At 38.3% G+C, this 25,193-nt stretch overlaps 1 protein-coding gene across 1 annotated transcript in view; it reads left to right on the forward strand.

The window, feature by feature from the left end:
• LOC137390367 (tetratricopeptide repeat protein 28-like) overlaps nucleotides 1-25,193 on the forward strand; it is a 59,203-nt gene that overhangs the window by 26,943 nt on the left and 7,067 nt on the right. The window contains exons 6-25 of the mRNA XM_068076699.1: nucleotides 1,342-1,611; nucleotides 1,906-2,471; nucleotides 5,098-5,325; nucleotides 6,437-6,808; nucleotides 7,507-7,713; nucleotides 8,932-9,084; nucleotides 10,508-10,692; nucleotides 10,951-11,078; nucleotides 12,931-13,103; nucleotides 13,241-13,450; nucleotides 13,945-14,178; nucleotides 14,318-14,564; nucleotides 15,357-15,525; nucleotides 15,857-16,078; nucleotides 19,631-19,812; nucleotides 20,432-20,757; nucleotides 21,918-22,152; nucleotides 22,546-22,826; nucleotides 23,377-23,588; nucleotides 24,947-25,127. Of these exons, the coding sequence (XP_067932800.1) occupies nucleotides 1,342-1,611; nucleotides 1,906-2,471; nucleotides 5,098-5,325; nucleotides 6,437-6,808; nucleotides 7,507-7,713; nucleotides 8,932-9,084; nucleotides 10,508-10,692; nucleotides 10,951-11,078; nucleotides 12,931-13,103; nucleotides 13,241-13,450; nucleotides 13,945-14,178; nucleotides 14,318-14,564; nucleotides 15,357-15,525; nucleotides 15,857-16,078; nucleotides 19,631-19,812; nucleotides 20,432-20,757; nucleotides 21,918-22,152; nucleotides 22,546-22,826; nucleotides 23,377-23,588; nucleotides 24,947-25,127 (4,781 nt within the window). The remainder of the gene's footprint in view (nucleotides 1-1,341; nucleotides 1,612-1,905; nucleotides 2,472-5,097; nucleotides 5,326-6,436; nucleotides 6,809-7,506; nucleotides 7,714-8,931; nucleotides 9,085-10,507; nucleotides 10,693-10,950; nucleotides 11,079-12,930; nucleotides 13,104-13,240; nucleotides 13,451-13,944; nucleotides 14,179-14,317; nucleotides 14,565-15,356; nucleotides 15,526-15,856; nucleotides 16,079-19,630; nucleotides 19,813-20,431; nucleotides 20,758-21,917; nucleotides 22,153-22,545; nucleotides 22,827-23,376; nucleotides 23,589-24,946; nucleotides 25,128-25,193) is intronic.

Consider the following 25,193-nt stretch of genomic DNA (forward strand, 5'->3'; position numbering starts at 1 on the left):
GAAAACGCGCAAATGTTTTTGCTGATCTCATGTTCACTAGTACGCAGGCTGTCTAGTGTGCTGTGAGAGATGATCAGGTGTGCCTATAAAGCACATAGAATAAGTATGTGCACAATTATTCTAAATGACTGGAAGGCGGTTGATTGGTATGGATGTTATGCTATACGAATGTCATGAGTTGTACTGTTGACAGCAGCCTTTTATCCTAACATTTAACCTTGCCTTTGGAAAGACAGGAGGACAGACATGTCGCCTTTTATAGTAAAGATTGAAGCTTCAGGTCTTACAGAATCCTTACTTTTTTTGGTTATGAATAAAACCAATTCTTCAAGTCTATAAACTCTAATAGCAGTTTTATTGCTGCCTCTGTTCTAAATATTCATGTGTTGAATTGGCTGAACGTGAGCAAGTGGTCTCTCTGTATATTGAAAGAGGTTCCCACACCACGAGTGTTAACATATGAAATTAGCTGTATAATAATATATATGGTCATGCACTCTTCTCGCTCTCTTCACCCAGTGCTTGAGCTTCTCTCTGGAAGGTGTAACCATGGCTTGTTTGTTCGTGCCCAGAATTACTATAAAAGAAGGTGAATTGATCATCGCTTGTTGTTTGATTAAACTAACCAACATTTCTAGGCTATTTGAAAGTAATGAGGTTTATCACATCAAAACATTGAGAATTGCAGAGTTTCTATAACGAGGCTGGGGTTATATATAAACGCCCCAACGCAGGCTGTCTACTGGCTTAACTTCACTCTGATCTACTCCTTAGGCAAATGCGCATTTGTCAACATAATCATAGGGGTGGAGATATGTACCCATAGAGGGGCTTTTCTACTTGTTTACTTTTCATGTATTGTGGGTGGTGTTGGTGTGAACTTGTACCTTGTCTATCTGTCTGTTCATATCCTACTTTTCCTGGAGACGGAGTAAACGTGTGTGGAACAGTTTTAATGAAAGGATGGGTAATATTAGAAGGGGGCTGCTTTGTGGCTGTGATGTCACGTAGTTGATCACTGTCATTAATCACCCATTGGCATCACCCATTGGCATCACTTATCGTACTGAACTGGATGTGGAATGCAGTTTCTCCGCACGTCAGTCGTGCATCTAGACAAGCTCTATTGTATCTGCATCAATATTTCTGTCATTGGAGGAAGGTTCTTGTTTTGGTAATGTACTTAGCAATGTCTAGTGTCAATGAAACCAGCTGATGGGCATATAATGTCAGTGCACTGCTTTGTATCGGAGTGATGTTATACGTATCTGACTTGTCATTGACTGAACTACCAACTTTGTGTTAGCAGCTGTCGGTTTATTAATGCTTCTAAATTGACAGATGACCAGGAGGGAGTTTGCCGTGCTCACGGTAACCTTGGATCAGCTTATTTTTCTCGAGGAAATTACGGGGAGGCCTTAAAAAACCACCGCTGCCAACTAAAATTGGCCATGAAACAGAAGCTACGTACAACGACAGCGACTGCGCTGAGCAACCTAGGACATGTCTACACGGCGATAGGAGATTATCCCAACGCTCTGGCCAGCCATAAGCAATGCGTGCTCATCGTGAAACAGTCGGCGGATAAGCTCTGGGAAGCGCGAGAAATTGGTAAGTTTTGGAGGGTTATACTAAAGAGATCAGTGTGTATCTCATGAAAATTTTTCTGTAGCATGCATTTTTTGAGTGGATTGTTTTGTCCAGTGTCTAGTTCGAATTTTAAATAATACTATTGGCAGTGAATGTAGCAAGATGTTCAATTTTATTTGCAGCTGCGCTGATGTGTATCATTATGCATACCATTTTTTCCATGTTATGTAATTTCTGGATAGGGCTTACTTTCTTTGTTTTCTCAACAGTAGTTGTAACCATGACGATAATGTGACATTATCCCCTGTTTGGCAGGTAATGTCGGGGCCGTCTACACAGCCATGGGCGACTTTGGCAATGCTCTTGAATGTCACAACGAACATTTAAAAATTGCACGAGAGTCCGGAAACAAGATGGAGGAGGCACGGGCTCTCAGCAATCTCGGAAGCGCACATCATTACAGCCGCGGCTACGACAAGGCCATCGGCTACCACCTCAAAGTTTTGCAAGTCTCCCAGGATCTCGCGGACAAAACACTCGAGGCTCGGGCGTATGCTGGATTAGGGCACGCCGCCCGCGCTATGAACAACTTAAATAAGGCTAGAGTATACCATGAGAAACAGCTGGACAATGCACTACAGACAAAGGATAAAGCGGCTGAGAGCAGAGCTTGCTCGAACATTGGAATAGTCTATCATCAGTTGGGGGAATACGAGGCGGCCCTCAAACTACACAAAAAACATCTGAGTATTGCTAAGAACTTGGGCGATCGGACTAGTCAGGGTAGGGCATATGGTAATATAGGCAATGCGTACAGCGCCCTCTCCCAGCATGATCAAGCAATCAAGTTTCATAAACAGGAGCTAGCGATATCAAAAGAGGTAAGCCTGACTGTGAATCGTTGGTTAAATATCTCTCTTGCTGTTTTTACTGAATAGCTGTGAGGGTATCATTTGTCAAGTAAAATGTGTGAGAGCCTCTGCGATGCCATGCATGTTTTATTTACGTGATATCCGACCTCCTCGGATGACTAAAGTAATTTGCAGATGGTTGACATACTGTAGACGGTTTAAAGGGCATATTATTCGTCATGTTCCTCGTAGTTAAAATAAGCATCCTTGCAATCAATTTGTATTTGGGTCTAAAATTCAGCTATTTATGGTTACCCGCCAAGGTTCTGCATTTTTTAATTGGTCTTCGCCTCCAATGGAAAAGTGCTATCTTCGCATCGGGGCTTTGTGACACACGCTGCAGTTGTCTGTGCGGGGTTGGTGGCACCTGCTGCGCTGAAAGTCTGTGAGGGCGTTAATGACACCTGCTGCAGTTATGCTCATGGGCTTTATCATCGAATCAAATTTTTCTGATTGTTGTCAATAAGAGATGGTTTAGATGAATGGGAGCATAACTCCTTGTGATGGAGGGGAATGTGTTCCAGTCTTAGCTACAGTTGTGATGATTCTTGGGATAGATATAACATGACCCCTTATAGCACGGTGCATGTCGTCACAGGAGCAGGTGTCTCATGTACTTGTGGGTTTATTTTTTGTTTTAATTATCTATTTGCTATTCGAGCAGTCACTCGCCACAACTGGTCAGAAGGAGTCCATGAATTAATAGAGTTCATGGCTAATTAGTGGATAATTGCTCTTGTAAACACATTCCTAGGGTATGCTTCTTGGTGTGAATCTATTGATTCTATAGTCTGACTGTAAGTGATTTATATTGAGTTAAACCTGATAGTTTGTTTACATAGACCGCTATCTATAGAAACTTTCTCTGCAGCGCAGCGTTTTTACACCAAGTTGTTTGCACTGGGCAGCGTTTGTGAAATCATTCTATCAAGCTTATTGGGTTGAGTGACATGAGCAATGATCGAGGTTTAGATATATATCCTTTGCGCTGATTGGTTACTTCTTGGGGCTGCACAAGATTTAAAATATCGAAAGTGTTTTGATCACTGTGCAGGTGTTTTGCATGTCACCTTTCTGTTTTTATTTGGAATTTTCTAGAATTTTGCGCTGAAGAAATACTGCCACCTAATGAGTAGCTCAGTAATCCTAAATAATTGGTTTATCCATAGAACTTTACGTTATTAAATGTTTCTAATAGATCCAGTCATACTAAATTACACATGGATGTGGTATTAACACTTATCCAAGTCATCCAACTTGTTTGTCTTGTTATGGCTAATGGCCGTCATTGAAGAGATAACTCACTGGATGCTTAAGTGCAGCTTTGTGATTTTTATGTAAAATATCATCATACTGTTGTATCCTCTAAAATGGTGTTTCCTAATTAAAAGTTATACTAAAACTCACAATTTAAGCAGAACTTGTACAGTCTTGCTTAAGTTGTGAATTTTAGTATAACTTTTAAATAATATTATATTATAAATAATATAAATAAATAATATAAATAAACAATATAAACAATATAAATAAACAATATAAATGTAATATATTATAAACATATAAATAATATTATATGTATAAATTTTGCTACAAACCTTCTATAGTAGGAACATATCCGCTTTATCGTAGATCCAAGCTTTAAAAAATATTCCAACACTATTAGATAAAATAAAAAGATAGCTGCATATTTTCTAATAACTATCAGAACCATTGCCATGGTTCTTCAAACGTCTTTGACACTCAATCAAATATGTTCTGGTAGAACTTGCAGTGTTTTTATCATCTACCATTTCTTTTAGCTCAGATTTAGGCTGGGTTCTAGACTGCTCACCAGTTGTTAGATCGTTAGTTAGGGTGACAATAACTTCAGTAATACTTTATTCATTTGTGGTTCTACCTGTGCAGTTAAAATATATCTTTGTATGGAGTGAATGTCAGGGAATCTCTGAGCCTATTCGCAACTTGCATTCACACTTACTGTTGTCAATAGAGTGAATGTCAGGGAGTCTCTGAGCCTATTTACAACTTGCATTGGCAACTACTGTTGTCACTATAAACAATTTAGGTTTTAGTAATGTTTGTTGCATTTGCATTTCAGATTGTCATGAACCTAACGGCTGGTCATGGCACCTTTTGCAATGCTGCGCTTTTATTTTAAACTGTTATAAAATAATTAAGTTATAAACACCTCAAGTTATAATAGACAAGAAGAAATTTTGTCTTGATATTGTGATGAATTTCTCATGTTGGTGAAATGTACTTTACAACTCTATTGCTAATGTCTAGAGTTCATGTATCAGCTAGTTTGCTGCATTGGTAATTCATATGTCTATGTTTTGCTGAAACAAATGACCTCCTTACGTCACAGGCAAAATCTTGCCTCGCAAGTACATTGGTCTCCAAAACTGGTTTCTTGTTTCGCTAAAACCAAAATCATTGATAAAAATCCTCATATGTCATGATTATATTGTTATAAATAAATATGATTTAAAAATGTTATCAGTTAACCTCTAAATATAAGTAAACGATATAACTGATACTATCAATATTGTCTCTCCCTCTGTATATCCAACTTGTAATTATCTCCCCTGTGTAGGTGAGTGACCGCCACTCTGAAGCTTCAACACATGGTAACCTAGCTGTCGCCTACCAAGCACTGGGCATGTTTGAGCAGGCGCTACATCACTACAATGCTCATCTAAACATAGCCCGAGATCTTAAAGATATTGCTAGCGAAGCTCGGGCTTTGAGCAATGTCGGCAACTACTACAGTGTGAGAGGAGAGTTTACACAGGCTATACCTTTCTACATGCAATACCTACAGGTAGAGTGAGGAGTGTTGTAATGTTTTCACTACAGTCTGTTGTGATGGGGGTATGCAGCGAACAAAACTGGTAACAGGAAGGCGAGGTGATGTTTAAATCACTTCAGACATGTTGCTGTCTTCACAACTTTGGGATTGTTATCACCTGTACAACTCTTATGTAATACCTGTGATGCTCATCTCAAACTATGTAAATGTACTGAGTGTACTTATGATATGCGGAGACATTAATTTGAGTTTTCTCTTGGCTCTTTTATCTGTTGTCTATTTTATTAGTGGCACTTTATTAATGTATTATATTGTATAGCCTATATTGTACTGTTTAGATATATTATATTGTATATATTGTACTGTTTACATATACAGCCATACCTCAACATATGAGCTTGATGTGTTCCGACACAGAGCTCATGTGTTAATTCTCTCAGAAAATAACTAAATACAAATTAATTTGTTCCCACACTCTAAAATAACCACCTAAAACAGGATATTATGATGAAAAAACATGTTTTAATTGTGCTAATTCAAGTAACAAATACCTATTTAGTGGTTATGACCTGCAATAAAATGTAACATTATTATGTACAGTACTGTATGGCGTTCTTACCTTTGAGACAGACAGTGTGAGAGGCAGTTTGTTCAGTATGTGACACTTTGTGAAACTATGTAACACAACGTAAACTTTAAATTTAACTGAAATGAATTTAGCTACTATACACACCCTTAAAAAATTTGTAATCTTACGCTACACAAAACTTAATTTCAACTTTGTTTTCATTTTCAGCTTTTTACTTTTCTTCCAACTTTGCTCTTTTGACTCGCTTTCACGTTCACCTTTTAGCCGCTCCTTTTAAAACTTTTTCAAACTGATCCGAAGAGATAGACCGAGCGATGCTGTCGCGCATACTCAGCCACTTAGCAGCTGTATCGAGAACCATCTCGCATGCTCATATCTCAAGGCAAAAATTTTGCACGGAAAGTTTATCTCATACCTCAAATTTGTTGTATGCTGGAGCACTTGTATGTCAAGATACCATATTGTATATATTGCGCTGTGTAGGTATATTATATTGTATATAAGGTATAGTCAAATTATATATATTCCTTACAGTTGAGCCAGGAACTTACAGACGCTGAGGGGGAAGCACGAGCGTGCCACTGCCTTGGATTCGCACACTACTCACTTGGCAGTTATCGCGAGGCCATTCGGTATTACGAACAAGACCTTGCTTTAGCTAAGGATCTCAAAGACCAGTTGACAATGGCACGGGCGTATTGCAATCTCGGACTCGCCTATAAATCTCTCGGGCAGTACTCACAGGCCCTCGAGTATCAATACAACTTTCTCCAGATCACTCATTCTATAAAGAACATTCCGGGCAAGTTTAGGGCCATGGGCAACATCGGCGATATTCTTATCAACATGCATAATATGGCGCAGGCTGTCGTTCTTTACAATCAGCAGCTCAAACTTGCAAAACAGGTTGGTTTAATTCTCTCCCTCACCAAGAAGTTCTTGCCAGCCAGTCTCTGCATTTCTGTACTTGAAAAATGTCCTTTGAATATGCCGCTATTTATTCAAAAACACAATTGTAGGCTGGTTTCTATAGAGTCAAAGAATTTAACCAAATTTCGTAAATTCTAGTTTCTTGTCATACTAGAAACTAAATAGAGTCGAGAGTTCAAAAAGTAAAGAGTGAGATTTTTATGTTTATTGGTAGTTATCACTATTTCACATCCTTAGTTTTGCATTAAAATATCTTAAAATTATATTTTATTAAGCATTAAAATATCTTAAAATCATATTTTAATATACTAAGCAGACCTTAAACTGTAGCAATTAAGATCTTTAATGATTACCTTATGCATTTTTTCCAGACAAGATCTCTCCATTCTTTGAATAACATTTGGAAGAAAAAGCTTGCTTTTCACAAACCAATAGTGTTGTGCATATCTATGCATCTACTAGGGTTCAACCTTAAACATACTCCCCACTATTTCTGTCTACCATGTTTAGTAACAATGATTACTAGTGGGCAGACGATTTTACAATTTGCCATCAGTTAGGTTAAGCCGGTCATTACTGGTTTTCTATGATTATTACTGGTTTTCCTACATCCCTTGAATTGCTACATATATCTGTTATACATGTATAAGCTAATTGCACTTTGATCACTTTAGGCTAATGATCAATCCCTTGAGGCAGCTGCCTATGGAGCCTTAGGTATCGCCCATAGAATCACAGGGGAGTACGACAAAGCCCTAGGCTTCCACACGCAAGAGTTAAATCTAAGGCAGGAGCTGAACGATCTGAGAGGAGAATGTAAAGCTCATGGTAACCTTGGCAATGTCCACGTCTCACTAGGAAACTACATACAAGGATACAAGGTAGTTATTTTACATGTTACTATTCATGGACTCGGTATGGTGGACAGCAAATCTTTTGCTATTTACCAGGTTCTAGATGAAAATATACGCTCAAGTTTAGTTGTCATGATTGGCGCAACGTTTGCGTAAGGTCATGAGCCACTGTGGTGCAGCTATAGTTGGCTTAGTAAAAAACTTTTCTGTTTAGGGACTAGTTAGTCCATTATCCTACTGTGTCTGATCTTAAATGAAAAGAAACTATTGGCTGGTTACGTTGAGCCAATAAAAAACATGTTTACAATCAACGCTGAGTTGAGTTTCACTTTGCAAAACAGTTGAAATTTTATCGGAATTTCTCCTTCGCGATTGCCAGTTGTGTCAGACACATTACAGCTACCGATGTTTCACAAATTGTAAATCAATTATAGACTTCTTATTTTTATAATATTTATTCTTTATATAGTTTTCATTTCTTATTTATATGATATTTATTCTTTATTTATTCTTGGTTCTTTATTTATTAATAATACTAGTGATATTGACTATTTATAATAACAGTAATAATAATAACAATGCCGTAACTCTCAGCATGCTCAAGTCTCACTCATGGCAGTAGAGAGAGAAACTGAACAAGAGTTCAAGCTTATTCTGCTACACATTTGTAGACTTGTTTTACAACACAACCTGATGTATAATTTTATGCTGATTGATTTGGTGTCAGAATATTTTTATAGCCATTTTGGTTCAAAGGTCATGACAGCTTTTATGCGCCTTTGGCAAGTATTAGGTTTTACCAAATATTTATGTGCCAGTAAATGAACTAATTGGACAGTCAGAGTTAATAAATAATGCCATTGATTATTTATAATTTTATCTTGTTTTAGCGCTCGTATTTTGATGTTGCTTCATTTTTGTCATCCTTAATCAATGCTAAACTTTTTTATTCTTTATTTGTAAAGAAATAGAGAATAAAGAAAACTCTGTTTCAGAGTGTGTTTGTTTTCATGTACTTGAAGAGACTGCGTTGTACTTAGGCTAAGGTGTTGCGGTTGGCTGGAGTTAGGATTATGGCAGCTAAGTTCCTCGTAAATTCCTATTGTTGAGGAATGCGGTGTCAGCGGGCTCTTTATTTACTGGCCCTCTAACTTACCTTTACTCATGTACTAGGGACCCTGACTACTTCTCAACGTTGACCTCACGTGATATATACCTCTGATCTGTTGTTGTGTCATTCACCAGTGCTATGAGGAGCAGCTGGAGAGAGCTAGAGAGGTGAAGGATTCTAGCATCGAGGCACAAGCATGCGGAAACCTCGGTATTACCAAAATAAACACGGGGCAGTACGAGGAGGCAATCGGTCTGTTCGAGCAGCAGCTAGCTATGCTGGAACAAGTGAGAGCTCGCATTTCATTGGCTGCTTCTTTCCGTTTATACGCTTATACGCTTGGTTACGTTTATATTTTAATAACTCATTTTAATATCTGACTTTAGTATACATTTATAAAACAATAGTAAAAGGCTATTATATATAATATATATATAAATATATTTATATATATATATATGTATCTATATATAAATATATTTATATATATATGTATTTATATATACAGTATTTATATATATATATGTGAAGAAAAAGTGGAGAAATATCTCCCTCTTGGAGAAGAGATTGAAAAAATGCTGAGATGTAAGAACTGTAATTCCAGTAGTCATTGGGGCGCTGGGCGCAGTAACACCTGCGCACAAAATGTGGCTTGCCCAAATACCGGCAGCAATAAACTCAAGTGAGTTGCAGAAAATTGCGCTATTGGGAACAGCTAAGTTCTTGAGGCGAGTGCTCGAACTTCCAGGTTTCTAGTAGGAGACCCGAGTTAGAGCAGAAATTACCACCCATACGGGTTAACCGGGGTGAGGAAACAATTTTTTTAGTAGAAAATTAGATAGTGTACTTAACTTGGTTAGCTATTGTTTTGTGCTTGCGCAGTCATCAGGCTGTAGATCACAACTTATGAAGTCTACAGCCTGATGACTGGGCAAGCACGAAACTGACAGTAGTTAACCAATATGAGTATTCTATCTAATTCTCTACTAATTTATACTGCTCCATTCTATGTAGAGCACTGTGGTTCTAGTTCTACTTATGATAAACTTCAATATATACATGTATATTATTATGCTGTCCACAAGGTGTTTGCTGCAATATTATCTACTGGAGTTTACTTTTGTTCTCTTGAAAACCTGGAATTAAGAAGATTTTTCTTGCAAATAATAAATTATTCTTGTTGTGTCTTCACTTTGTGGGAATTGTTACAGAGTATACATTGTACATATTTATTTATATTTGCTGTGGCATGCTGGCTTTGTTATGAGTCATTGTCCAAGTCATGAGTCATTGTGTAAGTCATGAGCTATTGTATAAATCATAAGTCTTTGTCTTAGTCATGAGTCATTGTGTAAGTGGTGAGTCATTGTGTAAGTCATGAGTCATTTTGTAAGTCATGAGTCATTGTGTAAGTGGTGAGTCATTGTGTAAGTCCTGAGTCATTTTGTAAGTCATGAGTCATTGTGTAAGTGGTGAGTCATTGTGTAAGTGGTGAGTCATTGTGTAAGTCATGAGTCATTGTGTAAGTCATGAGTCATTGTGTAAGTCATGACTCAGGCGTAAAATTTGTCACAGATTGGTTAATGCTTTTAAAAAAATCTAATATGTATTATCAATTAGCTGCTTTAACTTGTCCCTCCTGCTATCTACGCTCTATGACATCAATATCTTTCTTTTTTCTCTTATTCTGGTATATGATAATTTCTGCAGGTGGTTGGCACGAGGGCTTTGCTTGACAAGGGTAGGGCATTTGGCAATCTCGGGGAGTGCTATGAGCAGTTGACAGACTTTGAGGAGAGTGTCAGGTGTCACGACCAGTACCTTGTCATCGCTCAAAACACTAGCAGTCTCGTTGATCAGGATAAAGCTTACAGAGGGCTTGGCAATGCTCACAGGTTAGTTTAGATAAGTGTCTCCTTTCCCTACCAAAGTGTTAGAAGAGTCAAAGGAAATGAAAACATTTTATAAATTTTTTATATATATTTTGTGATGTTTTTAAAAAATAGTTTCTCATTATTAAGTTGTAGTGGAATAAAATATTGCTTGGGTTAAAGATGAAGCCTGCAAGCGGAGCATGCTGACTGGAATGCTGTGTTGATACTATCAGTCGTAGCTTGTGTAGGTTTCATTTAATACCACTGTTTGATATGCAGGTCGATGGGTAACCTGCAGCAAGCGCTTGTCTGCTTCGAGAAGCGACTGGTTGTGGCCCATGAGCTGGATGACAGCGTGCACAAGGGTTCAGCATATGGCGAGCTTGGGTGTCTTCACAGCCTGCTCGGTGAGTCTCAAAGCCCCAGTAGCCGCTGCTCTTTTCCATTCTTGAGATATAATGGAAATTAAGGATGCTTTACAGTTTCATACCTAGTTAGGCTACACTGAGGTGTTTGGTTTCCATTTGCATACTACTGGGAATTTTAGGCGAATCACAGTAGATTTTTTTATTCGGCTGCATGAGAATGCGCGAGGGTATATGAGGGTGCATAAGGATACATGTGGGTACATGAGGATATGTGTGGGTATATGATGGTACATGAGGGTACATGAGGGTGCATGCTAGTACATGTGGGTACACGAGAATATGTGTGGGTATATGATGGTACATGAGGGTACATGAGAGTGCATGCTAGTACATGTGGGTACATGATAACTAAGTCACATAGGGATGGTTGATGTCAAGCGCAAGTGTGTCCTGAGATCTTTGCAAATATTTTAGTGTTTTTAGGTTATGGGTACTGAACACTTGCCTTATAGCAAATGTGTCCAATGTATGCCAAAAATGATTTCTTTGGTCCACAGAGTAATTAATTAACATGTTAGTCACACATCGCTGACAGCAGCAGGTAGGGATAACTCAAAGTTTATGTATGCACCTGAGATTAAACGAATTCTTATCATGTACCCCATTCCACGATGGAGATTCTTTGATATTTGATCAGGCGTATGTACCCCTCTAGGATATGTGTAGGAATCTGAAAACACCCTGAATGTATGTGTATGACCAAGACTGTCTCCTCCTCTGCAGTTAAGTTAGTTTGTCCTTATAAAAGGCCTTTTGCTAGAAGTTCTTTTGCACTGTAATTTAACACCCAAACTTAAATGTTATTGCTGATTTGTAGTTGTTTGGAATTCTTTAGTAAGAAGGTCGCCGAGTAATTTAGTCTAATGATGCGTAGGAAAGCAGACAACTAACTACATGTGTCTGTCTATTTCTTTGTCTCCCTAGTAGTGTCCATCTCTATCATTTTATTTGTCTGTCAACTTGCCTATTTACCTATGTCAAGGGTCCTGTAAAGCCGCTTATGAGAAGTTGAGTACACGTTCTGGTGCATACTGTGGTGCATACTGTCCAAGTAATTTTACCTGCGCCAGACTGTTTTTACTTTATAAAAAATGTCCATCTGTTGTAAGGGCTTTGCTTATGGCAAGGCTGTTGACGTTTTATAGTAGTGGCATCGCTGTGAAACAGCATTATTTGATGAATCGGGTCTTCTTGTGTTCCTGGTATCGATTAGACTCTCAACTAAGAATGCCTGGTAAGCGTTCAAGTTGGTGCCAGCTGTCGCCTGCTAGGAAAAAGCAGACATCGTAGATGGTTTCTACAATGGCTGGTGTTGATAGAGCCTAATTGTCTAATGCAGCCAAACTGCGGTTGACTTACTTATGGATGATGTTGTGCTGGGCGGCTGGTTTATCAGTCGCTGTCAAACAAATCTTGGAGTACAAGATATTTACGTGATCTTGTCAAGACATCTGCTGTGTAAACACATGTAACAACCGGAAGGATTTGACAGCTTTCCCATAGTGTTCAACTGCCATCTGCAGGCTTCATGTGACACGAAGAATAGTATCTTTAGCGATCCTTTTGCTCTCTCTATTAGGCAAACAACGCCATATTTTGCTCTAGGGAAGACTCTGCAGTCACCCCTACCTCCACACTTGTCAAGTTCTCTTCGAGTTCACGACAAGTCCCATTTCATATACCCTAGCATAGGCATCATTGGTCATCATTTGTGTGTTTTCCTTTTAATCTGCTGATTTATCAAACTTTCTCACAGTATAAAACTTACTTCCTCCAGAGTACACTGGGAAATTAATCCATGTCTAATTTAGTTATTGTGCTCTTTGCTCAGGCAACTTTGACCAGGCAATATCCTGTTTGGAGCATCAGATCACTCTAGCTAAGGAGCAGGCTGACAAAACGGGAGAAGGGGACGCGTGCTGTGGCCTCGGTGGTGTCTACCAGCAGATGGGAGAGTACGAGCGGGCTATAGACTTTCACAAGAAAGATCTGCATATAGCGCAGGTCTTGCCTCACTTCTTGTTTATCTGTCCGTTTCTATTTATGTCTGATTCTTTGGCAACACGTGTCTCATGTAATCTCCATTAATGTACTTTTTGCCCTCTCGCTCTGGGAGACTCACAACTCTTGTTGACATTTAGGAGAGCAACAATCTCTCAGCGCAGTGCCGTGCGTACGGCAACCTTGGCCTGTCATATGAAAGCCTCGGTGACTTCGAGGGAGCGCTGAGTCATCAGGAGCAGCATCTGAGTCTGGCTGCTGAGATGAATGACAGAGTAGCTAAGACCCTGGCATACAGCAGTCTTGGCAGAATTCATCACGCTCTCACTAACTATCAAAGGGCGTGTCAGGTACGTCCCACATTCCTACTTGGTCCTTCACCAAATGCTCTATAAAGCATCGCATTACTAGCGTCCCTACCACTTTTTGTTAGGCTTTATAACCGAATTATCTAGAATTTGTAATTTTAAGCAAGGCAGTAAAGTGTGAAAGGGTTTTCTTTTACGACTTGAAAGGTTTCTGCTGTGTTACATTCATTGAGATAAATTTTGGTTTAGAGTGACTTTTACATTCTAAAGAGAGTGTAGGTATAACATACCCTCATAGTTTGTTGTTTTCTTGTTATAAAATCTCAGGCAAGTCTTGTCAGGAAGTGTCTTTGAGTTGCAACTGAATAAGCTACTGGCTATTAATAATGCGCGAGTTCTGCTCCTTTTGACTCGGATATATTTGTTGGCAAGTCTAGGTGCAGACAGGAATATTCTATTATTATAAGCCAAGTTAAAATAGATCATGGGAATTGGGAAGTTTTTGAAGTGTCCAATTTAGACTTTGATCTTCGCAGTACCTCCGGCAAGGGCTACAGATAGCGGAACAGCTCGGCCGGCGAGAGGATGAGGCTAAGATCAGGCACCGACTCGGACTCGCACTCTGGGCTGACTCGGACTTGAACGAGGCGCAGCACCAGCTATATAAGGCAGCGGAACTGTTTGAGAATATTCGACGAGAGGCGCACGTCTGTAGTGATTATAAACTATCGTTGTTTGACCTTCAGACGGCCTCTTATCAAGCACTTCAGGTGAGAACCGTTATCTGATTATGCTGCTCCATGCTTTACTGTGTTCATGAATCCTTTTTTTATTGATTTGTGATTATCTAGTGCCAAATTCATAGTTCACTGTGATGCTGGGCTGAACTTCTGTAAAACCTTGTTGCAGAGAGTTCTTGTAGCTCTGGGGCGACATGAAGAGGCGCTCGTCGTTGCGGAAAGAGGCAGAACTCGGGCTTTTGTAGACTTGCTGTTAGAAAGACAAACCGGTGGGGACGGCATGTATGGGGCAGTGGACAACGCCCCGGTAACCATAGATCAAATAATGGCTACAGTGAACAAGGCTAAGTCTACCGTTATATACTACTCCATAGCTGCTGGCTATCTCTACAGCTGGCTACTTGTACCGGAGAAAGGTTTGTGGAAACACTTGCTTTTTTGGTTTTGTCATGTTGACAGTTTCTGTATTAATGTTGGGAGTTATCAAACCATGTCAATGCATCGATGCATGCACAGCTGTCTAAGTCTCCTATATTCTTTACTTGTCTTAGTATATATTCGAAGGTAAAAACGTGCTCACATAAAACATACCTGGCCAGATGTCAATTAAAGTAGTCACATTGTTTTATAAGTGATCTGATATTCAGCTGATTACATTTCATTCTAGAAAATGGAACAGAGGGCTATTGACTATTCTTGCACACCTTGGCCAATTGCTGACATTGTTTCATTTTTTTTATTTCAAAGTGAGTGTGTCCATCATGTACCGCATTTTGCTATTTGATTAACGCAACCACTGATTTTTTAGACTCTGTTCACATTAAGGCTAGCTTTTGAGTATTGCACTGATTGGTTGGGTCACATCATTACATTATAGCTTTAGAGCAAAAATGCTTATAGTTGATGAATTCTGAAGTAAAAATTATGTCAGATGTCGGTTGTTCGCGGAAATGTAACATATTTACATAGGCCTATGTTTATGGATTTACAGATTTTTTATTTCAAAAAGAAATGTGCTGAGCACAATCATTAGCGGCTTGTATCATCATCATCATCATTGTATTTTTGGTAATTAATGTTTTTGATTGGATAACTTCCTGAACAATACTGAGGAGATAATGATAGGGAATTCTTTTAATGATGCATTGAAGTTTTTTAGTACACGCTAAGTTCACACATAGTCCTCATTCTATGTGTTCATTGAACAGGTGTGGCCAAGTTTCATGAATGCAGTGTGAGTGAGTTGGAACCAGTTGATGTTGAGGCTGATAACATCAGTTTGGCAGGATCCGTGTCTATGCTTGACCAGTATGTCGGACACGCGAGGGAGTCCCTAGGTGTGGAGACCCACTTGCCCTCTAGCGGCTGTTCCTCTAGGTGAGGTTTGGTGTGCACCGCGCGATGTTTAGTTTAAAGATGTGCACAAACTGCAACACCTTTACCTTTTAGCAAGTATAACTCTTCATATTTTGTTGGACATTTCAATTCCGATTAATTAAATTATAAGATTGGGAATAAGGAAATAATAATTTCCTTTTGCCTATTGTATTTGATAGTCATCGTTCATTGTTCTGAAAATACAACTGTCATTCCGTAGTAGCAGTTTCCTGTAAGAATCGCGTAAGGTCTTTATATGAGCATCTTCGGAGTTGTCTGTACCTTGTTGATTGAGGTTCCATGCCAAGAGGCTGTCAATGGGGTGTTATAGGAGCTCGATGAGAGCCGGTTCTATTCCGAGTACATCGGGTGTCTTCAGTCAAAGTGAAACGGACAGCTACGCAGGAAGTGAACTGGATGAGGCATGGACACAACAAATTGAGGAAATCACAGGTCGAATTAACTCGGAGAGTGACAGGACTGGGTTTCTTCGGATGGTCAACCGCAACCATGTATTCAACAGCAGCAACTATAGCCTTGGTAGTTTGTTCAGGTAAGTTCTGGAAGGAGATAGCGAGCGATGCGGTAGTAGCCAAAAAGTGGTGAGTGAGTGATTGTGAAGCAGTGGCTATCTTTAATATAAGAACCATTTCTTTTCGACCGTCCGTTTGTTAGGAAAATATGATTACAATTTAATGGGATTTGAACCCACAACTTTTGGCTTAGTAGATCAACAATCTACTACCTGCGCCAATCAACCGCCTTTGTGCAGGTAGGAATAATTTTGCAGTTACTTAATAGACCTGACGATCTCTCGCAACGGACCGGACTGCCAGGGTACGGGTAATAATAAAAGCGGAGAGGAGAGAGGGTGAGAAATGCAAATGGTGGTGTGGAGAAAGAGGTGGATAAGGATGGTGTGAGAATATAACTAGCTATTGGATGAGATGTTAATTGGAAATGGAAAAGAAAAAGAATTGAGAATGAAATCTTTCTATTGGAGACAATAAATTGCTGTGTAAGGTAGAAAAGATATGTTTTGGGGGTGACGCGAGCTGCCCCTCACACGTGCTCATGTACTCACAGGTATTAAATGCGGAGAAAGGTGCTCAGGTACTCACAGGTGTTAAGCGCAGAGAAAGCTGAAGAATGTAGCGATAATCACTGAGGCTGTTTCGTGTGGGTACGGAGTGAAACACGTTCAGTGCATGACCAAAATATTTTAGTAAAAACAACTACCAACGTTTAAAATAAATATTTAGTTTACGTGTTCATTAGCTTTGGCTGTATGTGTCGAGTGCCAAGAAGTCTCCATGCCTACTGGCATGTTCACCCGAGGAAGAAGAAATGCAAGCACTCGACAGCCTGTTCAATCCCTTGTACGCTATAATATTTATTCTGCACAAATAAACAAACTGTTGAGACATTTTTGAGGTATGTTTGACAGCTTTCAACTGCTCTTTGACCTGACAGTCAGCATCTAGCTCCACCACTCTGATTTAGATTATATTGCGCAATATATTAAGGCGTGTCGTGTCGTCCTATATTGAAATTCCGTAGTCCTTTATCATGTTTCATCATCATTCATCATCGGAAGAATATCGTTGCTTGTCCCACGACCAAACGAGCGGAGCGAAGTGTGGGAGTTTTTATGATAAATGCATGTGCACACAACTTACGAAAATTATTCATCAACAATGAGACGAACCCTCGTCAAGAAATTTCATCAACAAATTTAAGCATCGTTATGTAAAGTCGTTAAAGTATAATAACGATACAAAACACATTTAAACCTATTTAAATATGTTACCAAGTCTTTGTAAACCGTCGGTATTATCTTAAAACTTACCCATCTGATCGGATTATACACAAATAGACAGATTAAATTCAACGAAAATCGCCACAAAACACTTGAAAAGCTTGGTTTAATAAAAGTTAAGACCGAAAATTGAAACGCCGAGGGACAGATAATAGAACGATGAAGTCTTGCGCATTTCACGAAAAAATAACGTGCACTTTTCGCCAGTCTATAGCATTGTCGAATTGCCGAAGGTTTTGGCAATTAACATAGGAGTACAGAAATCGTTTCATTTTTGCCGATTTCAATTTTTTCATTTTCATTTGCCGACACATTTGAATACTTTCCCATTCTAACTGATGTCCAACGCAGTATAAGTAAAGCAAATGACGATGATATTTTTTAACGTTTCTTATGAGATTATTACAATAATTAATTATAAGTTTGGATGACTACAGAACAATGACTACGTAGTACAGACTTTCTAAAAATCTAACGCAGTGTAAGTAAAGGCATGACGATGATATTTTTTCTAACGGTTCTAATGAGATTATTGCAATAATTAATTATAAGTTTGGATGACTACAGGACAATGACTACGTAGTACAGATTTTCTAAAAATCTATATAAATATCACAACTTCAGCATATTGTTAGCTATGACGTTTTGAAATGTAAACAAAATTGTGCATTGGTTTTTTATTATTACTATATAAATAATATTGGTTATTCTAATAATATCAGTGCATTTTACTTCTAATATTGGCCAATATTGCATTTCTTTTTTTGCAGGAGGAGAAATATAAACATATAATCTTTTCCTTTCATTATTGCTATTTGTTGTATATAATAACACCCAGTACATTACAGTTACCATTGCAGTTATCCTATTTGACTGCTAATATTGCATTTCTCAACCATCAGTACCCTTTCTTTTTTCCAATATCACTTTGGTCGTGGGCTGTATGACAGTGGAATTTCTAGTTTAAATATATTGTTTAGCAGTCCGTTGTATAATTGAATAATTGCTTTTTTGAAAGTTTGGTACATGCCACATTGAAAGCGTTTTATGTACTACACTTTTATTGGAAACACCCGCATGTTCTCACTTTCCTAAAGCTATAGGTGTGTTTAAGTTCAGTGCGAGCATATCTCACTATTATATTATTAATAACCGGCTTTATATAAAACAGGTGATGTCTTTACACCCTTTTATGGATAGTATTAGTTAAGAGTATATTCCTTTTCAAGTAGACCAAATTTATGTTATTGCGTCTGAACCTGTTCTACAGTCCTGCTGAGTTGTCTTATTTTGTCAATGTGTTTGATTATTGAATATATCATTATATAATATCATTATTATTTAATTATTTAGGTTAAGTTAGCACTCCACCATCCTTGGACTGTGATAATCTATAAATTATCAGACTGACTACAATTTAGCATATACTAAAGCCATACTCTGCGTACCAAAGCTATTCCTGCTAGTCTTGTTCTCGTGCAGTTTGACACTTCCTTATCTCTCCTAGATAACAAAACATCTGTTGCCATTTCGCACATTGTCTTTCTAAATACTTCTTTTGATATTAGCAGCTTCAATCGAGCTTACCTCGCAATTCTTGTCGGGCATGTGTTCCAATCACATATCTATCTCATTTTGAGCTTGATCTGGACACATAAAAATACACTAAGGACTCCGGTCTCACGAGCACAGGCTTAGCTATATGTTGACGTGTGATAATCTGACCTCATGCTCGGATATTTCTACTCGTCTGGAAAAAGTCATAGAGCAATGGTGGCTGGAATGTTCCGGTTTGCTCTATCAAGTTTTGGCTATGCTGATTGGACTAGCTACCCTGCATATCGTAATTATCATGCTGATTAGTCGAATCGACCAACCACTGCCTCGATGGCCACTCATGGAGAATGTGCGGAGAAGCATATTCATTTGCCAGCTTTGATTCTTTCTGTAACAGGACATATTTGACATTTCATTATTGTATTGAGGAGTTGTCTTCTTTTGTCTTGACATGAATGCCTTATTTTGTCCTTACATGAAAATAAACAAATTCGTTGGCCCTCTTCCATTCCTAAACAATCCAATCAACTTCCATTGTGACACGCTGTATAAAATGTTATGATGCAGTTTTGATAGTAAACCACAAAGCTATGCAAGCATGCTATTTGTACATAAAGTTGTACAATTGTTAATATATTGCAGCGCTGCTCAGTAGCCTAGCTGTAGTTATACAACAGACCAAATTATTTCTGTAAAAAATTTGGAAACATGCCATTGGTTTATTTTTAGCATGACTGGCAGTCTGAATGGATATAACATCGGTGCTAAGAGGCCTCAATCCTCAGCCTCTAGCTGGTCAGGTAAACAACCACTGACAGCACTATACGACCTACTTATAGCTCCTATGGAGGAACATCTTCCAGATGGCAACACCTACAGCCTACATAAAGACCTGGTGCTAGTTCTTCAAGGTACGGCGTAGAAAAGTGCTGCTACACTCCTATCTTCTTTGTTTACTATATTGCTGTCAGTGATACTATGCCTATCTATCAGTGACACTATGTCTATCTGTCAGTGACATTATGTCTATCTGTCAGTGATACTATGTATATTTGTCAGTGCTACTATGTCTATCTGTCAGTAACACTATGTCTGCCTGTCAGTGACACTATGTCTATCTGCCAGTGACACTATCTATCTATCTGCCAGTGACACTATCTATCTATCTGTCAGTGACACTATTTCTATCTGTCAGGGACACTATCTATGTCTGTCAGTGACACTATGTCTATCTGCCAGTGACACTATCTATCTGTCAGTGACTCAATACCAACTGTTATTCAGGTATTATGTGGTTGTCATTCAAACTATATAGCTGTTACAGGTGCTTTGTATAGTTGACACTACAACTATGACAGCTGTTACTGAGGCTATCGTAGACACTAAGGTGCTATCATAACTGATACTGAAATTCTGTGAATATCACTGCTAATGTCACTCACCAAAGCTTTCACTGGCACTTGCTACTATTGTCACTCTACAATATCGTCTACAGTCTGCAATGCTAATGCTGGATCTGTCTTTGTTCAGGTGACCTCTACCTGGTTCCCTTCTCCATCCTCAAAGGTTCCAAGAGCAATGAGTATTTGTATGAAAGGTTTGGGCTTATCGTCTGCCCTTCTCTCACCGCCCTCTCTGACAGTAATGTTCCTATGAGATTCAACACAGGTTCTAGCGGTGCCCTTGTAGTTGGCAATCCATATCTACCTCCTAGCATCAAAGAGCAATGGCATCTGCGAGACCTTCCAAGTGCGGAGAATGAAGCTAAAAGTGTAGGCGAAATGCTGGGAGCGAAACCTATTACTGGAAGAGCTGCTAGCAAAGAAGCTGTTCTAAGGAATGTCCTCAACACTGAGGTTTGAATCGCTCTGTACTTGGTTATTAGTTAGGAGAAACTCGTCCTCATCGGATCAAACCAAATATAAGCGCAAATCATATTACTAACCATACCTGATATACATAATACTCGTTACTAACCATACCTGATATACATAATACTCGTTACTAACCATACCTGATATACATAATACTCGTTACTAACCATACCTGATATACATAATACTCGTTACTAACCATACCTGATATACATAATACTCGTTACTAACCATACCTGATATACATAACACTCGTTACTAACCATACCTGATATACATAACACTCGTTACTAACCATACCTGATATACATAATACTCGTTACTAACCATACCTGATATACATAATACTCGTTACTAACCATACCTGATATACATAATACTCGTTACTAACCATACCTGATATACATAATACTCGTTACTAACCATACCTGATATACATAATACTCGTTACTAACCATACCTGATATACATAATACTCGTTACTAACCATACCTGATATACATAATACTCGTTACTAACCATACCTGATATACATAATACTCGTTACTAACCATACCTGATATACATAATACTCGTTACTAACCATACCTGATATACATAATACTCGTTACTAACCATACCTGATATACATAATACTCGTTACTAACCATACCTGATATACATAATACTCGTTACTAACCATACCTGATATACATAATACTCGTTACTAACCATACCTGATATACATAATACTCGTTACTAACCATACCTGATATACATAACACTCGTTACTAACCATACCTGATATACATAACACTCGTTACTAACCATACCTGATATACATAATACTCGTTACTAACCATACCTGATATACATAATACTCGTTACTAACCATACCTGATATACATAATACTCGTTACTAACCATACCTGATATACATAACACTCGTTACTAACCATACCTGATATACATAATACTCGTTACTAACCATACCTGATATACATAATACTCGTTACTAACCATACCTGATATACATAACACTCGTTACTAACCATACCTGATATACATAAGACTCGTTATGTTTTTATATTTAGGATAAGATTCTAACATGCTCTTTTCAAATTGCTGACAGATTACATAAACAGTTTCTTTCATTGTTATAGGTTATACATATCGCTGCTCACGTCTCCTGGAAATTGTCTTCCCTTATCCTTTCACCATCTGAGTATTTAAAGTCATCAGATCAGTTCTCCGTGGAAGAGAGCCAAGAAAGTGGCACGGATAGTGGAGGCAGTGGATTTGAGACACCTTCATTGACGGAGTACCTGCTGACTGCTGCCGATATTCTTAACACTAAACTGCAGTGCAAATTGGTTGTGCTAAGCTCTGGACATACAGGTAATGTCATACTCTAAAAGTTTTTTTCTTTACTGCACATCTTGTTTTTACAGATGTTGTTTGTGCAAGTCAATGTGATGTAGACTTAATGCTTAATACGCAGTTTATATCTCAGCTTAATACGCATCTGGATATATATATATATATATCCAGATGTACATGTACATATATCCAGATATACATGTATATATACATGTATATATACATGTATATATATACATGTATATATACATGTATATATATATACATACATACATGTATATTTATACATGTATATACATACATGTATATTTATACGTGTATGTATGCAGATAAAACAGTTTTTCTTGATGCCGTAGTAATTGATAGTGTGGAGTGTGTGTGTGATCTAATGTATCATCAATTATATTCCAGATGATGCAGCAGCACGAATTAACTCGGATGGTGTGGTTGGTTTAACAAGAGCACTGCTCGCAGCTGGTGCAAAGTGCGTCCTTTTCTGTTTATGGCCGGTACCGACGGAGGCTTCAAAGGCACTCATGAAACATTTCTATACTGCCCTGCTGCAGGGCTACTCTGCTAGTCGAGCCCTCAGTGATAGTATGAGGAAAATTCAAGCTATCAAACAGCTTTCCCATCCGTCCAACTGGGCTGGCTGGGTGCTTGTCGGCAGCGATGTTAAACTCAGCAGCAAGGTGAGCAGCTCTTTACAGTTACCAGTAGTTACCAGCAGTTACCAGTAGTTACTAGTAGTTACCAGCAGTTACCAGTAGTTACTAGTAGTTACCAGTAGTTACCAGTAGTTACCAGTAGTTACTAGTAGTTACCAGCAGTTACCAGTAGTTACTAGTAGTTACCAGTAGTTACCAGTAGTTACTAGTAGTTACCAGCAGTTACCAGTAGTTACTAGTAGTTACCAGCAGTTACCAGTAGTTACTAGTAGTTACCAGTAGTTACCAGTAGTTACTAGTAGTTACCAGCAGTTACCAGTAGTTACTAGTAGTTACCAGTAGTTACTAGTAGTTAACAGTAGTTACCAGTAGTTACTAGTAGTTACCAGCAGTTACCAGTAGTTACTAGTAGTTACCAGTAGTTACTATGTTTCACCTAATAAACTGTAATACAATATATAGTATTCCTAATGCGTAGCTTCCATGTTTCTACTTACCATAATACGTGTAACGCGTATAACAAACTTGGTCACCCGCCCGGGGTGAGATGTGATATATTAACTCTGTAATGCAGGTTGCACTAATGGGTCACGCCCTCTGCGAGATCATCCAATCCACAAACAGATGCAGGGAGGCCATGAGAGTCCTGTTGCACCTGATAGAAAAGTCCCTCCAGCGCATACTGCAGGGCGAGGAGAAGGGAATGTACACGACACAGGATAGCATTGAGAGCAAGGTCGGCGGCATCGCAGGATGGAAAGACTTGCTCACATCTGTTGGCTTTAGGTATAGTCTTGTTATTTTAAACATCTCTTTCTAGGTTATTATTATTTTGCATCAACGTTTACATCGCTTATTGCAAAATATACACATCTGACCATAAAACTCTATACTTTTATTTTTGATGTAGTGTATTAAATACTTTTCTTTGTAAGAGAGATTGCTTTTTTGTGTCAAGTCATACATTTAATAGATCCAAACGTATTAATGGAAATGATGTCTTGTGAAATAATGTTGAAGACTTAATTAGAAGTATTCTAGATTGAATCATTGCACCAAAATTATATCTCAAAATTTTTTGGCTCATATTATTGTGTACTATAATGAATATATAAAACACTTAGCGACACTTATTTTAGGTCAGTAGCCGTTTTAATCTATGACATAGTAACAAGGGTTTTGTTCTTGTGAGATGATTATTGAGTAGTTGGACTGTAGTTACTTTTGGCACTCAGGTGCTAAAGCCTTATTGCAAATGTGCTGAGCCTTAAACCATAACTGTCACGTACAAATTTTATCATATTTTCTAGGTAAATCAGCCATGCTGATTCCGATTTTGTACTCAAAATAAAGATTGGTCCACTAACCTTAAAAGTAATTTAGGCTTTTTTAAAGCGTTTCAATATCCGTTTCGAAAACAACACAATCGGCATTACAAGCTTCGCCCATAAATATGTGACGAAACCTAGCTTTTTCAGGAACGGAAGTTAGGAATGTTTAATCCGATTTAGGATAATAGAGATGGGTGCCCTAAAACCCATTATTATCTAAATCCAGCCTGTAAAATAATTTCAGTTTTTTATGAAAAGTATATAAACTATTTAAAATCGCTCGTAGCTTGTTACATGATGTTTAAATGGGCTGAACGCCGAGAAAAATGAGCTCAAAAAACGTGGTTTTATCACAAGCTAGCGTTGTTATCGTTGTATATGTTATCATACATGTATATATGTTGTTTAAATATGCAATGCTAAATAGCTTATCTACCTTTCAGAAAAGACTGATATTATTTTTAAGGCTGAATTTAGATATTAATGCATTTTCAAACACCCATCTCTATTATTCTAAATCGGTCTAAACATCCCTACGTAACTTCTTTCCTTAAAAGCTAGGTTACGTCACGTATTTATGGGCGGAGCTTGTTGAGCCGATCGTGTTGTTTTCGAGACCGATATTAAAACTTCATTACTCTGAAAGTTGGTGGATTAATATTCATTTTGTGTACAAAATCGGAATCAGTGTGTCTGATTTACCTAGTAAATCCGATAAAAGTTGTACGTGACAGTTATGGTTTAAAAGAAAGTCTTCGAAGTATTTCAACCGCTACGACATGTTGCACTGAGGGTTCAACTGTGTCTTACTAGGTTTGAGTCTGGGGCTAATGGAACAGCACCCATAGTTTTCTTTCCCTTGAGTGATCCAGGCGAAAGACTCACTCAATGCAGCACTAGTCTTCAGGCCCTCCTCTTCCTTCCCAGGAATGCACTCACGCCTCTCGCCAAACTCCTTACTAACTTTGAGGCGGGAGAGGCTATCATTCAAATTGTAAGTAGAACTTTGCTTGGATGTCTAATTACAACGTGCTCTTTGGAGTGCACAAGGCAATACATT

The sequence above is a fragment of the Watersipora subatra genome, chromosome 3 (genome assembly GCF_963576615.1).
Source record: "Watersipora subatra chromosome 3, tzWatSuba1.1, whole genome shotgun sequence".
Classification (NCBI taxonomy): Eukaryota; Metazoa; Bryozoa; class Gymnolaemata; order Cheilostomatida; family Watersiporidae; genus Watersipora; species Watersipora subatra.